Below are 14,765 nucleotides of genomic sequence, written 5' to 3'. Positions count from 1 at the left end.
AGAAGCCAGACAGACCTTCTGCCTGTCTAGCTCTCATCACCAGAGGATATCCTTGTAAGAATGAACCTCTGCCAGTTTATGGATGGCTAGTGTGGTTTCCTATCCAATACAGCATCCTTTCTACCCAATCAATGTCCTGAATCACTGAACACTTACGCACATGCGCTGCCAGTTACATCTCCGCAATGCCACTGAAGCAGGGGAGATGCTCACAGAGGCAGGATTTGGCTTTGCTTGTCTTTACGTTCCTGCGTGAGCATGTGGCATGCAGAAAGCGAGTCTGAGGCACCGTCTGTGAGAGCTGTAGCATGGAGCACGCAGGAAAACACTGCCCTGGGTGGGCATCTGCAGTGCGGGTGCCCACGCCTGAGCAAGTCACCCTGCATCCCCGTTCTGTCCCAGGGAGAGCTAGCCAGTAAAGCAGGAGTTCGAGATGTGGTGCATCCCACTCCAAATAGGAACCTAGGCTCAGATAGACTCCCTTGAATGTCTGTGACTTTCCTCCCAGTGCACCGTAATGGGGCACCAACATTATATAGACACATAAAATAAGGTGCAAGGATTCCTACTTCACTGAATCACTTATAAACTTGTATTTCGGAACAGTCTTACTTTCCAATTAGCTCATAAACCTTAAAACGGTATTTTCTTTTCTGCTGACCTCACCTTTTTCTCCTATTCTGATCTGATTATTTTGGGCCAAAACTGTTTCACGAGTTGTAGCATTAGTTTTCAAATGAGATCCTGGAGCTGTGGCCAAACAGACCTTTGTTTTCCAAACAAAGCAATGAAGGTTGAGTAAAGCCCAGTACACAACTGTTCTCCATTTTGATGACCAACACAATTTTTTAGCAGCAGTTGGTACCTGTTTCTGCAAGTCCTGGACACTCCTCATTCACAGTGGTGGCAAAATTGATATCCAACTGCTTCATCATCTTGTCTGCAGATGTGTGATACACTCCTGAAGGGCCAGTACACTTCATCCAGAAAGCCAGCAGCGACAGCTTCTTGTGGAACTCAGGAATTGCTGGTGGAGAAGACAAAATGAATGATGAAACAAAGCTGTGCTGGAAGCATCCAGAAGAGAAAAGATGGTACGAGTGGAGGAAATCTCACCCGGCTCACTGAGGGACAGTTACTGTTTGGTGGGTCACCCTATGCCATTACCTTCACAGAGCGCGATCATGTGCTCACCCCAAGTTTGTAGCGTGCTTTTTCTGTTTCCCATGGTAGGATGTGACAAAATTTGCTCCTGATGCAGTTCTGGACACTGCAAATGGTCTACACAAGACTGGTCCCTGCCCTAGCACTGCTCTGTGGCCTTGGGTAAGCCACTCAATTTTGCCTCAGTTTTCTGATAAACAAAGTAAATAGAGCATGTTGTGGTTACCTGTCCTGCCGGAGTGCTCATGAGGGTAACTACGTATTTGTCAAACTCTTCCAAAATATTAAAATAGATGCAACAACAAGAAAAATAACTAAATAATTCTCCGTAGAGATGACTAAAAATAAAACGGATAAAATGTTCAAGGAGTAGTATTATGCCTCTGATAGTATGAGGCAGATCCTGCCTTTCCTCAGGAAAGAGAGGTGGAGAAAGACTTTGGCTCTCCAGAGGTGGCAGCACCCCCACCCCACCACAGCAATGACCTCTGTCCATCTTCTGCACAACAAGCAGGATAAGAAATCCTTTCTCTTCTCACCCGCTTATTTCTGGATACCAGTGATGAAGACAGAATACGGCCCCTGACCTGCTGTGGTGACTGCTGCACCTGCTGGTAACCGTGAGCCGGCCCCTACTACGGTGGCATCTCCTGCGGTGTCGGTGAGCTCTGCACAGCGATTATTTCAGCAGGAACGCATGCCCAAACAAACGCCTTTCAGAAGGAAACCCCCTAACTTGCCTCTTACCATCAGTAAGGGAGGTGATGTTTCCCAGATTCTCAGTACTGATCTCTGCGATATTCTCCATCACGAGGATCTGCCTGGACAGCTTATCCAGGAGGTCTCTTGCCACGAATGGTGTTTTACTGGAGAACACAATTTGCTGGTGAAGACAAATGAGAAGGAGTTATTGAACCAAAAAAAAAACCCCAAAAACCTCAGAAGAAAACAAAAAACTCCAAAACACCCGGCACCTGAAGAAGTGCAATGGCAAATTCATCGCCTGGAACCACAGGATCTCCTTAACTTCAAAAGTTTTTTGTCTCTGAGGTATTTTATGGTCCTGGTTGATAGACACTGTTGCTTGTATCTTTTACATCTACATCCAGAACCAGGCACTTGAGTATCCAAGCATCCATTTGCATAAGTAATTTCTGATTTATATGCTCTGCGAAGCTAAAGGAATCTATCATAAGCCTTAGAGACAGAAAAGAATGTTAGTGTGACTTCCGTGTAACACAGGCCATGGACTTTCAGGATGTATGTGCCTGGAGGCAGACCACAGGTCGCTCTTCCTCTACTCCGTTTCAGCTCTGATCAACTACCCAGGTGCCTTTATTAATTTGGTGCTTTTGCCTTGCTAATCCTCCCTGCTGCTGACATCTGCATTTTCTTCAGCCCGCCACGTAAATATTGTTCATATCAAATCTGCTCCGTGTGTGGACATGGTTTAAGCTCACCTCCCCCAACTGCATGTTTACTGGGTACTCTTGTATTTCAGCCAAAAACCTCCCTTTTTTTCTCAAACTTGTGAGTCAGCAGGGTCCAGTCAGCACTGGAATCAGTGTTGGAATCAGGCTCTCTCTGTATTGCTTCAGTGGGCCTTTGGGAAAATAAAGCTAATTATATCTAAGATGGAAGAGTCAAACAACTGTGAAAAGGATGCTGCAGTGTGTTTTGATTCGTCAGGAAAACCCTGATGCCCTCGCTTGCTGGAGGTTTAAAATCGCATTTGCCGTGCTTGGGCTCTGAATGAAAAAAAAAACCAAACTCTAAAAGGTTGTGCTAGTTTGTTGTGAGCACGAACAGACAATTTTGATGTCCCAGAGGGGCTGCCTTCCCTGCGCATGTTGCAGACAACCTCTCCACCTCACCTGCGGAAATTCATTTCTGCTCTTGAACGTCGCAGCCTTGTCTGGGGCTCGGTTAAACAGTGGGGTGAGGGGCTTCTGCTTTACCTCTGAAGACATGGGCTGCCTTAACCAGGGACCGGTCTCACTGAGGACCTCCCGGCCAAGCCAGTGGACGTTGGTAACCCAGAGCAGGGGCTGTCCCTGTCATCTGCTGCGCCACCCGTCAGCCCTGCTGGGTGGCACCTGCGAAGTGCCCCAAGGTTTGCAGGTCAGGTCTGCTCCCAAAGGGGCCAGGAATGGAAACGACAGAGGCTTTTCTGGCTGGGGGTGAAGGGTGTTACCTTCACCCCCGCATGGCGGCTTGTCCCAGCCCTGCGCTCCCGCTGCCACCCGGGAGCAGCGCTGACCTGCTCGTACCCCATGCTGTGGGCACACCGCAGGGAAAATTTTAAAATATATGCCCCAAAAAAGAGCTGGGCCCGGTACCTGAATGAGCTGCGTGCAATACTGCAAGTGTTTAACTATGGTTATGTCGAGGCTGTCGTTCCCCGTGGTCAGGGGCAGAGGGCTGCCGGCCACGCTGGTGCCCACACCCGTGTCCTCGGTGAGAGCTTCGCTCAGGTGGCCTCTGGCTTCTGGGTGCTCCATCCTGTAACTGGGGAGGGATGAGGGAGGGAGGTCAGTGGAGGGCCGACCGCCGCCACCATGGCAGACACACACACACACACACAGAGCTCACTCAGGGCGACGAGCAACAAGCACAGTGGAAAAGCTGGAAGCAGCCAGAAACCTCGCGATGAACACATCATATCGCAAAGGAGCAGTGCTGCCCTGGCCAGGCGCGGAAGGGCTGTACCCACTGAGGCAGGGACAAGCTCTCTGTCCCCTGACTGGTTTGCCTGGAGCGATGCGATGCCGTCGCCAGCAAACCTTTCCAACCCGCGGTTACTGTCCCTTGGTGGGGACAGTTTTCTCCCATCTGTTGGTGAATCACCTCCCCCGTCGCTCTGGATTGAGCACCATGACAACTCATGTCACCCCAGGCACTGAGCTGCTAAGCGCAGCTCTGCACCTTCGGTGTCCTCCCGCTGCCAAATTTAACGCTCATCGCAGGAGGAAAGGAAAACCACTGCTGGAGTAAGAGACATGATGTTTTCATATGCTGTTTTAGGCACAATGTGTACGGCTTGCTTTGCCAATTGTTTCTGTAAGAGCATAAAGCTAGTCTCACTGTGTTTTAAATCATTATTTCCAACGCTGCCTTGTTGTACAAATGGTCCTCCCTGTGTTTAAATGCAAGGCCCAAGGTCAGTCCCCAGTCGGCAAGTGCAATTGGCTGCAAGCTCAGAAGTTTCAACACTTGCAATCTTTACACTGAGTCATGTACTCACACATCTAAAAATGGAAGCAGGAATCTACACTGTCCGGGCATGAGCCAGAAGCGAAAAAATGAAATTTTAACTTCTATTTTAGCTTAAAAGATTTTTAGTTGCTTTTTGAGTTAGCTTATAACTAACTTAATTTTTGCTCCTAAAGTTAAATTTGTGCTAAAGTGCCTGGCTAAAGCCAGACCCTTAAATCAACGCAGACTGCACTGAGCTCAGAGGGCCAGTTTAGCAAGCAACACGTTTTTCCGAGGTTTTTTTTCCCCCACCACATTCTTATTCTGGAAAGAGGATATGCAGTGACATTTTGGGACCTGAATGGTGGTTGCTTGTTGGTACTCAAAATTGTTTTAAACAGGCCACGACAAGCTGCGAGATGTATAGCTCCCTGGTTGGGAAGCGTGGGGTCCTAGGGAACCACGTTCTGTTCTTTTTTCCCAGCTCTAGTGCCACTTAGGTGCCTGCTGGGCATCGCGTGGGCTCTGAGGACACAAACACGCTTTGAGGATCTAATGATTGAAACACAGCATCTTATGGTCACACGACAATGGCAGACCACGACACAAACACCACAGCTTTTCTCTTTTTTTTTTTTTTTTTTTTTTTTTTTCCCCTCTCAGAAAGACCAAAAGTGATGAAAGAAGGGCAGGTAACACGCAGGGCCATGAACAGGGTACCAGTCATCACTCTTAGATTCCAAAGGAAACCTACACCATGCTGCTTAAATCTGGCCCTGTGTTACTGTTACTGACAAGCTTAATCCACTGCAAAGACTCATTCGGCTAGAGAGAAAAGACAAAGGGAGGGGGGAAAAACCACAGAGGAATTAGTAATTACATCCAAGGAAAGCCAGGTCCAAACCTATGTCAAGGAAGAGGCTCTGCCAGTATTGATGTCAGCTTAATTGAATTTACCCTTCTCCTCTGGAGGACAGATTGAGTATATTTGAACAGGAAAAAAAATGATCCTGGAAGCTAAGATTTTGTATGCAGCAGCCACGGGGAACCCTTTGACCCTATAAACTCATCAAGGATTAGACAGTCTTCCTTGAATAACGTGTGCACCGGGATCCCCTGTTAGCGACAAAGAGCTAGGGTATCAGTTTGGCGTAAGCACAGCTAGCAGTTACTACAAACTTACCTATTCTTCTCAACCTCAGTATCTGAAAATACTGAGTCTGCACCTCCTCCACCATTACAAACCTCCACACCACCACCATCCTCATCATCAAAGTCAGAGGTGTTCAGGAAATCAAAGCTTTCTAAAGCACTCTCAACTGTTAGACTTAAACTGGAGGACCTGCTTCGGCTTACTGCTGGCTTGCACTGCAAAGGCAGAACGAACCAATGAAAACCCCAGATATTAGTTACTACTGAAAGAAAAGGAAAAAGAAAAGGATAAAGCTTAAAACTTTCAAATTCTTCATTTTATTTTTAAAACTTCATTTTATTGGGTGTTTCATTTCAAACCTTCATATTCATAGCATACACAATCAAAGCCTGAGAATTGGAAAAACCCTTCCATTCCTCCTCCCCTCCCCATCCTACCCCCTCTCTTCCCCAAAGGAAAACCCTCAAAGGCAAAATTTGATGTGTTTTATAGAAACGAGAAGTACATCTTGAATCCAAGTGACGCAGCTTTCGGCATCCTCCAAAAGGAGAGACAGCAATTAATGCACTGGAAGTTGAAAGGGGAAGGCACGTTCCATAATTGCCGTTCTAGCTACAGAAGCCAATAGCACTATCGAATTTATTCCAAATGTGACTCCAACGGACCATAGCCAGGAATAAATTTGGTCCCATATCTGCAGATTTATTCATCGGATGAGAGGACTTTTGTGGCCTTTGAAGCCATGTGGCTTACCAAGGAAAAGCAAATCAGGCATCGGATTTCTAGGTGACAGAGGAAGGCAGAACTGTAACTCAGGAATTAACAGTGCTAGAGAGGGGGGAAGCCATCCCACCTCACTGCTGGGAAGAAATGCGATGGAAACCTTGGTGTTGCTGTAGGAAGTATCAAAGTTTCTGGTCCCATGTGGTGATTCATCCAGACATGCCCACAGAGTTGCTTCCAGGGTCACCTTGCAGAATCAGATGTAGCTTGAGGGATCGCCTCTGTTGGTTCGTGAAACAACTTCAACACCTTTAGCACTACCTGATTATTTGATCAGAAACAGCCAGGAACCACCGGTGCCGTCACATAAGCTGCATCTGCCAGTCCCGGGCAGGAGCCAGGAGTTTGTCTCAGCGTGTAGAAAGAAATGCATTGCCCTAAAAGTTCAGACTCAGCACCAGCAAACCTAGAGCTGAGGCAACTTGGAGTTCTGTTTCCGATTCGTTTGCATGCAATATTAATGCTATAATGGTCATACGTTAGCACCTACGATGCTTGACTCCTTAAACTGCCCGTAGTGTCATTAGCTGATCAAACCAACACTTCCCAAGACATCTGTGACACAGGTGGGTGCTGGATCCCACTTCCTCTGCAGCACCAAGGACTTTAGCTACCGTTTCTTTCAGGGCTGGTGGCGCAGCTTCTTCGGGCAAAAGCAAACAGCAACACGTGGGCTTCTCCTTTGCTCTGCCCACCTAACGTAGCCAAGAGAGATTTCTTCAGCCACAGCTGGATTCCGGCTCAACTGTTTTGCTTGGGGAGCCCAGCAGGGCTGCTGGCGATGCTGAGTGTCGGTCCGCAAGATGATCGACAGGCGACACGCAGACGTAAGGAGATCTGGAAGAGGTGTCCCTCTCGAGCGTGCAGGAACCCTGCCTGCACAGGTCTGTCCTCTCTCCCCCCCCAGCCCATATCTGTCCCTTTGTAACTTCTGATAAAAGGAGTGTAAACAAACAGTCTCCGTTGTCTCTCTGCTGTTTGGATAATTGAACTCTTTGTACAAGCTGCAGAGCAGCCACAAAGTTAAAAAATAATAGTAACGGTAGCATTGCCTGCTTGAACCTCCTTGGGCAAGAAAGAGGGGCTGCAGGCTGTGACAAAAAGCATTTAACTTGGGCAAGTACCATGCAGCTGCAAACACCAATGGAAACAAGGATGTTACCAAAGTTTCTTCATAAAAAGATAATGCTGAAGGATAAATGCTTCCCTCCTTCCTCCTCAGCCGTGTTTTTGAATGTTGAGGCTTAAGTGACTAGTAGACCAACTTGCATATGAATATGAAGCATTTGAAATGATTATTTCCCATATAATACTCTGCACAGTAACACGTCCTGAGTTGTTATTCATGGGGGAGACACAAGTCACAGTGATCAGCAGTAAACATATTAACAACACACATGCAAAACCCTTTTCTTCTTTCTAATTTTCAACATTTTCTGTCCATCCTGGTGTGATGACAGGATGTCTCTCATGTTAAAAATGGAAGGGGAAAAAGGAAAAGGCTTGGAAGAAGCTTAGGCGACGTGGGGATGGCAGTCCTCAGTGAGACCCGTGCTTCTAAATCCCTTTGGCAATTTAGAAAATTCAGCTTCTATGGCTACAAGGCCTGATCCTCAGCTGGTGTAGTTTTGCACAGCTCCATGGAGTTCAGGGGTAGTATGCTAAAATACACCCGCTGAGGATGTGACCCATGGATTTCAAAGGCAGAAAGTTGGCTATAATCTGATCTCCAGTATGGCACAAGCGACAGGTTCACAAGCAGTTTCTTCAGAGAAGGGTTTAATTTAATTACCCCTCTGCCATGGCACCTTTTTCGCTTTCCCCCAGGTTTTAAGCAGATTAAAAAAATCCGTTGCTTGAGGATTCAAGGCTACGGTAAGCACATTGCCAACAAAAGTTTAAAAATGCAACACTGTGAAAGGATGCTCCAAGCAGGAGCAAATCTACTGCTACTGAGGAATTTTACTCATCTCCAAAAACCCTACTTTGATGTTTGCGAGGAAGGGCAGGAGATTCTACCCGCTCAGATTTCCTTTAGGGTAGTATTTTCTGAAAACGTACTCACTTTTAGGATGTCATCAAGATGCATAACTTCTTGGTCCAGGTCCTGAAACTCTTTATACTGCTCTTTATGTGGCTCAAGAGCGAAGAGAAGCCCTTGCAAGGCTTCTTCAATGCTTCCATCGAGATAAGACTTATATCCTTCTGATTCCCCACTAATCGATCCCTCACACGGCAGCCTCTCTGGGGTCATGGGTGCCTCTGCTGACGTGAGCCTTTTTACCAGCTGCTTCGTGATGTTGCCCTCATAGGTATCCAGCTCCACGGGCTTGAGCTCGGAACCTTCATCCGTGTCCTGCAGGAGAGACACCGGGACGCTTGTTTCTATAAAGACACGATCGCTCCCAGCATCAGAGGCTTTTTGGCAAATTTCAGGAGCTGGCCTTGGGGTGGCCTTGTTCTCGAGCGCTGCTGCCTCTCCCTGGGGCGGCAGGTCTTTCGGCTCAGCGACAGAGTCTCTGCGGGAGTCACTGCTGCTGCAGTCCAGGCTTGAGCTCTTGGAGGACTTGCGAGCTCGGTGCTGGCTGGGGGTGGCGGTGATGTCTGGGCTGGAGCTGACGTGAGCAGAAGAGGACTCTGCTGAGTTGGCAGGGGGCACGCGGTCTTCGTAAGGCAGGTCGCCAAAAGTGAAAGAAAGAGGCCGCTTCTCGGTGGTCACCGTTCCATTTTCGAAGACGTCGTCTGGCAAATTCGACTGAAAAGACAACAGAGAAACAAAAGCTTTTCATGCAACACTGGGAAGAGAAGAAAAATACAGTATGTGCCTGGGAAAGAAAAATGCAAGGAAAAGGATTAAAGAAGCATTCAAGGCTCGAGAGATGGGAAAAATATTTCAAATCCAACTTCTGCTTTCATCTGGCACGGCTCCTGATTTTGGCAGGAAAACTGCTGGAAAACTTGGGCTCAGTATCTCTCTGGTAAGCCGAGAGCTCCAGGAAGTGAGTTCCCAGAACACAGATCCAAATTCTGCTTGTCCTACAGACATTGCATTTCCAGTGCATTGCTCGAGCATTCCTGCGGCACGTCTCTTTTTAATGTGGTTGTACTTAAGCCACCTTGGCTGCATTTTCATATCTCTTGTAGATTTCCCATCGCATTTATTTTCTGATTTCTAAAGTATCAATCCCTAAAATTTAACACACTTTGCTCCAGAAGTTTCTCTAGTTTCATGGCATTTTAACGGTGATTTTATTATGCTAGTTCTTTTCTGTTGAAAGTACGTTCTGCATGTGGCACGGATATCTCCAATAATTGTTGAACATGAGTTACATAGGAGTCCTGTTCGACATGAGTTTCTGCCCAAATGACAGAGAATTTATCTGGCGGTGTCTTGATCAGGACATTGATCATTTAGGAAGCAAAACCAGCATATGCAGACCCAAAAATGATCAAAGCATATATGTACGTTCATCTCTCTGACTGAACTAAGGGGAAAAAATCCCTGCAGGAGGCACAACCTGCCTATCCGACCTACAGATTCTGCTTTGTTATGTGGCAAACTCGTGCAAATGCACAGCACAGATGAAAGGCAACTACTACTTTGCTGACAATTTGCTGGAAAGAACATATTGTTAAGGTGCATAAGGTTAAAGTGGCCAAAACTTGCATCAAGCTGCACTATTAGCAGCTATTTCCCTTAAACATAATTATACTCAGAGGTTCGTTTCTTCTTTCCCCTGAAAAGGGTATGCTTTTAGCATCTGAAAGTCAAGTTATTAGGCAAATGTATAACATCAATCGGGGTAGCAGGCCATTTTTAGCAATACTATGTTGGCTTGTGTTCCTGCCCTGCTCTCTGCCCACAGACAGTTGGTTTCTGATCATTATCCCTGCAGAAATCAAGAGCAATTTTGATTTAATGCAAACAGCATGGGCTCACAGTCATGTTCTCCCCTCTAATCAGTCAGCAAAATGAGTGAGTTGCAACAGAGAGCAACACATGAAGCATGCGTGGGAATGGAGATGCCACACAGGGACCGAAAAAATCCTTCGCCAAACGAAACCCAGGACTCACATATAGCTCTAGCCCCGCTTTTGGGCTTAGTCTGAGCGACGGCAGGTCACTAAAAGAGCGACTGCGACGAAGCTTGTCAAAGAAAGTGTCTTGCAGAGCATCTAAGATTGTCAACTTTGGCCTGTCTTGCAGGGGATGCAGCCATTTCTTCAACAGTTAAAGCAAAGAGGGTGTGAGGAAGGGCAAGTTAAATGAATGCCTTTAGCAGAGCACTAAATTACAGGCATGGGATGCAGCACTTGTAAAATTCCTAGCTGTACAGATGGCCTACTCAGTTTATACACAGTCCTGATTAAGCATGCAGAATTTGATTCATGCAAAATGTAAGAGCACCCTGTGGTACAGGGGCAATTTTATCATGGGCTCCCCGGTTCAAGAAGGGCAGGGAACTGCTGGAGAGGGTGCAGCAAAGGGCTACCAAGATGATGACGGCACTGGAACACCTCTCCTATGAAGAAAGGCTGAGGGATTTGGGTCTCTTCAGTCTGCAAAAGAGACGGCTGAGGGGGGACCTTATCAACACTTATAAATACTTCAAGGGTGGGTGTCAGGAGGATGGGGCCAGGCTCTTTTCAGTGGTGCCCGGGGACAGGACAAGAGGTAACGGGCACAAACTTGAGCATAGAAAGTTCTGCCTAAACATGAGGAGGAACTTCGTTACCCTGAGGGTGGCAGGGCACTGGAACAGGCTGCCCAGAGAGGTGGTGGAGTCTCCAACTCTGGAGACATTCCAAACCCGCCTGGACGCCTTCCTGTGCAACCTGCTCTAGGTGACCCTGCTCTGGCAGGGGGGTTGGACTAGATGATCTCCAGAGGTCCTTTCCAACCCTACGGTTCTATGATTAAAAATACTAGTGCTATAATGGTTGTTACTGTCACAAAATGAACACACATCTTACAAAGATTATTCAAGTATTATATTCAAGTATTAGGGCAGTAAGGCAAGAAGAACAGGTATGCAATAACTGGCCACATAGTTTCAAAGACACCAGGATCACAGTCACCTTCTTTTAGGATTAGCAGCTAGGAATGCACTTGCTTTTTAAGTATTTGTAAGGGTAACCTGCTGGAACCAGGGGAAACAAAAAGCTCAGACGTGTAAAGCAATGAAGCATTTTCAGTGTTTGAAGTGCTCTAGGGCTTCTCATTACATAAACATGAAGCCAAAGAGAGCTTACAAAGAATGAGTGGTCCTTGAAGGTCGGCGTTTCGGGAGTGCCTTGGCTGTACATGGACATTCTCCTCTGCAGAGCAGACGCCTTGCTCACATTTCCAGTGGATGGGGTCAAGTCTTCAACATCAAAGGGGCTACGGACACACAGGCGGGAAGAAAAATGGTTGTTAGGCTGAGGGAAAAGGAATTTCAGGTCCATGGAAAGGATTTATTAGCACATCAAAACCCAGAGGTAGCAGGTTTTTTAACAGAATTGTTTAAATGAAAACGTTGTTAATTAGACAGCAGGCTCAGAAGTGTGGCTTTCGGTTCTGATGAAAGGGTTCTACTCTCAGAAATCATTTCTGTAGCGTAGTCTGATGTTATTTTTCTCACATGAAAAGTATTCTTGGATGTGAGTTGACAAGTGTCACACATACTAATGAGAAAGGTGCTCTACTATTAATAGAGCTGTTGCATTATAAAGGAAACCAGTAGCTGTTATTGCTGGCTTCATGTTTACTGCATTACAAGAAACAGCATACATGACTGTAAAAGCTAAAAGCATCGATGCTTCTTTAGAAATGACAGTTAGCAGTTTTATTAAAGTACCGTGAGAATTGGGTTTGAATCCTAACACCATCAGCTTACCTGTGCCGACCAATGCGGATAGAATCATTTAGATTGGAAAAGACACTTAAGATCCTCAAGTCCAACCATAAACCTAACACTGCCAAGTCCGCCACTAAACCATGTCCCAAAGCACCACCCCTACAATGGACAATGCTAGATTTCCCACCACCCTCACGATGTACAAAGCCCTCAAAAGCCAGCTTTTAAAGATGGGCCAACTTCTGAACTTGGCTATGCTAACGTAAATCCAGAGCAAGCCCACTGTATTTTACACTAATATTAAAATTTTTTAATGGATATATGAGGACTCAGTTATGCCCCTTTCTTGAGCTTGGGGAAGAAGTATTTTTAGGCAATTTTAGGCAATTCTGTGATCTGTCATTGCTATCTGTTTCACATGCCTTGTAATGTCAGTACTCACCATGCCTATTGTAACAGCTGAAACTAGGCACAACTAAGAACTTAGGCAAAAACCCATTTGCCACAGGTATCACAGGGAACCCGTCGCTGACCGTGAACTATTTCTCCTCTCCCGAACTTGTGCCACAATTCCTTCCCCGTCTGCCTCAGCAGGGAGCAAAAGGGAGAGAAGAGACCCCACAGACATTTTCTCTCTGGTTGAATTTTTACAACTGCTTGACCCAGTAACCAAGCAGCCAGCTCTACTTACTACCAGGTGATTTCAAGGTTCAGCTTTATTGTGCCAAGGTCGTTAATGTCTACTGCAACCACCTGAGGCCGAGCTGCAAACAGGTCTTTTGTTTCACAGGTAACACTTCCCACAAGGATGTGAGTAGCAAGTCCTTTAACTTCTGTGACCTGTAAGAGAGAAGAACAAGACATCTAGGACCACACAAGGCATTGCAATCCTTAATTAAAAAGCAATGGGTTTGATTTTCTGGCCTGGACCCCTTGCTAAAAGGCTTCCAAAACATGACTGTCTGTTGCCTCTTCATTACTTATAAATTACTTATAAAAATAAATCAGTTTAATTTTTTTAATGAATGTGTAGTTGCATATGATTATGTTTCTATGTTTTCTTTATATTTTTACGGGTGTCAGAACAACCATACTGGCTTAGACCAAGGGGCTCTCCAGCCTTGGTATTTGGTCTTTTGCAGTGACCATAAGCAGAGCGCAAGGGAAGAGTAAGACCAGGGAGAGCATACTGGATGTTTTCCCATCTAATACTCTCAGGAATGGACAATTTTCATGACAGGCAATCTCCTGATGTAGCTGGCCTACTCAGTAATTCCCAAGGGAGTTCTCTTCTATGTATTTGTCTGTTGTAACACTGAAGCCATGTAATTGCATCCACAATGGCCTTGGCCTTCCACAGGAAGAGGAACCATCTCCATACATTCTATAGTAAGAGTAGTGCAGAGCACTATTCATACTTACATATATATCTGCCTGAAAATTCAGAGGGAGAGTTACACATGCAGCTCCAATACACAAAGAAACCTTTGGCTATTTGCTTGAAAGTCAGCTCTTGAGCCTTTTATGTGAAAGGCTTTGGAGAGAGTCCAAAAAAGGTAAGAATATACACATTAACCTTAACAATACTGGGACTCTCACTTGTAGCTCTTGGTTACTACGAGACAGGATTCTTTCCTAAACTTCCACCCTAAAACTGTGTTGTTAGACTGGGGAGAGTGACTCACCTCATGTCACAATCTGACTGTCTATGAAAACTTACCATCTCACACATTTGGGATTGTTTTGTTGGTGATTTTGTAATTGCTTGCATTTTTTTCATGAAGGTTTTATAGTGTCTAAGTGGGAGGTTTCCCATGAGACTTTGAAGACTCTCCCCTATTTAAACTGCCTAAGCAGGGACACCTGGCGTAATTATTAGCAGCAATTTCTGGACAGGGGTCAGGGAATGGGTATCTCCGAGTTGGAGGTTTGTTGGAAAGAAAGCACATGGGAACGTGGACCTTCAGCCAGCAGAAAACCATCTGGGGAGGCCTGGGGCAATGAAGGGATGAAGCAGTGGTGGAAAGACTCCAGTTTGGGATGAAAAGTTGCTGCTGACTGGTAGAAGTTGCAAAAGTTGCTCTTTCCCTGGGGAATGGGGCATAGAGTAAGAGGAAAGCCAAGGCTTGCAGGCATTAGGAAATCTGGGGAACTGCTGTGCTCTAGGAAGCCGCCAAAAAGTCAGAGTGGTTTTTCTACATGCCCCCATCTCACTGTGAGCAGAGACCTGACAGCAGTGCTACCTCCCGCAGACACACTGCTGTTCTGCACAGGGTGGTGGGACTGGACCTCAGGATGCTCCAGCTTATGAGCAACTGGGCCCTGGGTGAGTTCAAAGGAGAGAACTACCCATTTCTCCAGATCAGCAGATGCTGCTCTCTTACCCGAGCAGTATTAACAAACTCAGCAGCAGTGGGATTTCTGGGGGTTGGGTTTGTTGTTTCCTGAATGCTGTTAGCAATCAGGTTTCCAGTGTTCCCTTGCTTCTGGTGCAAATAATCTGAGTTTCTGGAGAGTGATGTGAGGCAAGGGTCCTGTTAGTATGGCTACGACACCAGTCTGGGGAGAGTTAGGACAACCTCTCCCGCAGGACTCCCAAACTGATTACAGTCTTGTAGCATCTAGATTGG

The 14,765-nt window shown here is 46.3% G+C and overlaps 1 protein-coding gene across 3 annotated transcripts in view; it reads right to left on the bottom strand.

The window, feature by feature from the left end:
* Window positions 1–14,765, bottom strand: part of RIPOR2 (RHO family interacting cell polarization regulator 2) — a 72,126-nt gene that overhangs the window by 8,305 nt on the left and 49,056 nt on the right. Inside the window, exons 11-18 of one of the 3 annotated variants that reach the window (XM_063326389.1) lie at window positions 12,827–12,975; window positions 11,549–11,678; window positions 10,371–10,517; window positions 8,361–9,050; window positions 5,543–5,727; window positions 3,504–3,672; window positions 1,912–2,047; window positions 866–1,027 (exon numbers count right to left, since the gene is read on the bottom strand). In XM_063326389.1, the coding sequence (XP_063182459.1) occupies window positions 866–1,027; window positions 1,912–2,047; window positions 3,504–3,672; window positions 5,543–5,727; window positions 8,361–9,050; window positions 10,371–10,517; window positions 11,549–11,678; window positions 12,827–12,975 (1,768 nt within the window). Of the gene's footprint in view, window positions 1–865; window positions 1,028–1,911; window positions 2,048–3,503; window positions 3,673–5,542; window positions 5,728–5,775; window positions 9,051–10,370; window positions 10,518–11,548; window positions 11,679–12,826; window positions 12,976–14,765 lie in introns of those variants that run through there. The other 2 variants (XM_063326390.1, XM_063326391.1) reach the window with 2 other exon arrangements.

This window comes from Chroicocephalus ridibundus, chromosome 2 (assembly GCF_963924245.1).
Source record: "Chroicocephalus ridibundus chromosome 2, bChrRid1.1, whole genome shotgun sequence".
In the NCBI taxonomy this organism is placed as follows: domain Eukaryota; kingdom Metazoa; phylum Chordata; class Aves; order Charadriiformes; family Laridae; genus Chroicocephalus; species Chroicocephalus ridibundus.
Note: the sequence above shows the minus strand (reverse complement) of the source record. Positions and strands in the feature narration are given on the sequence as shown.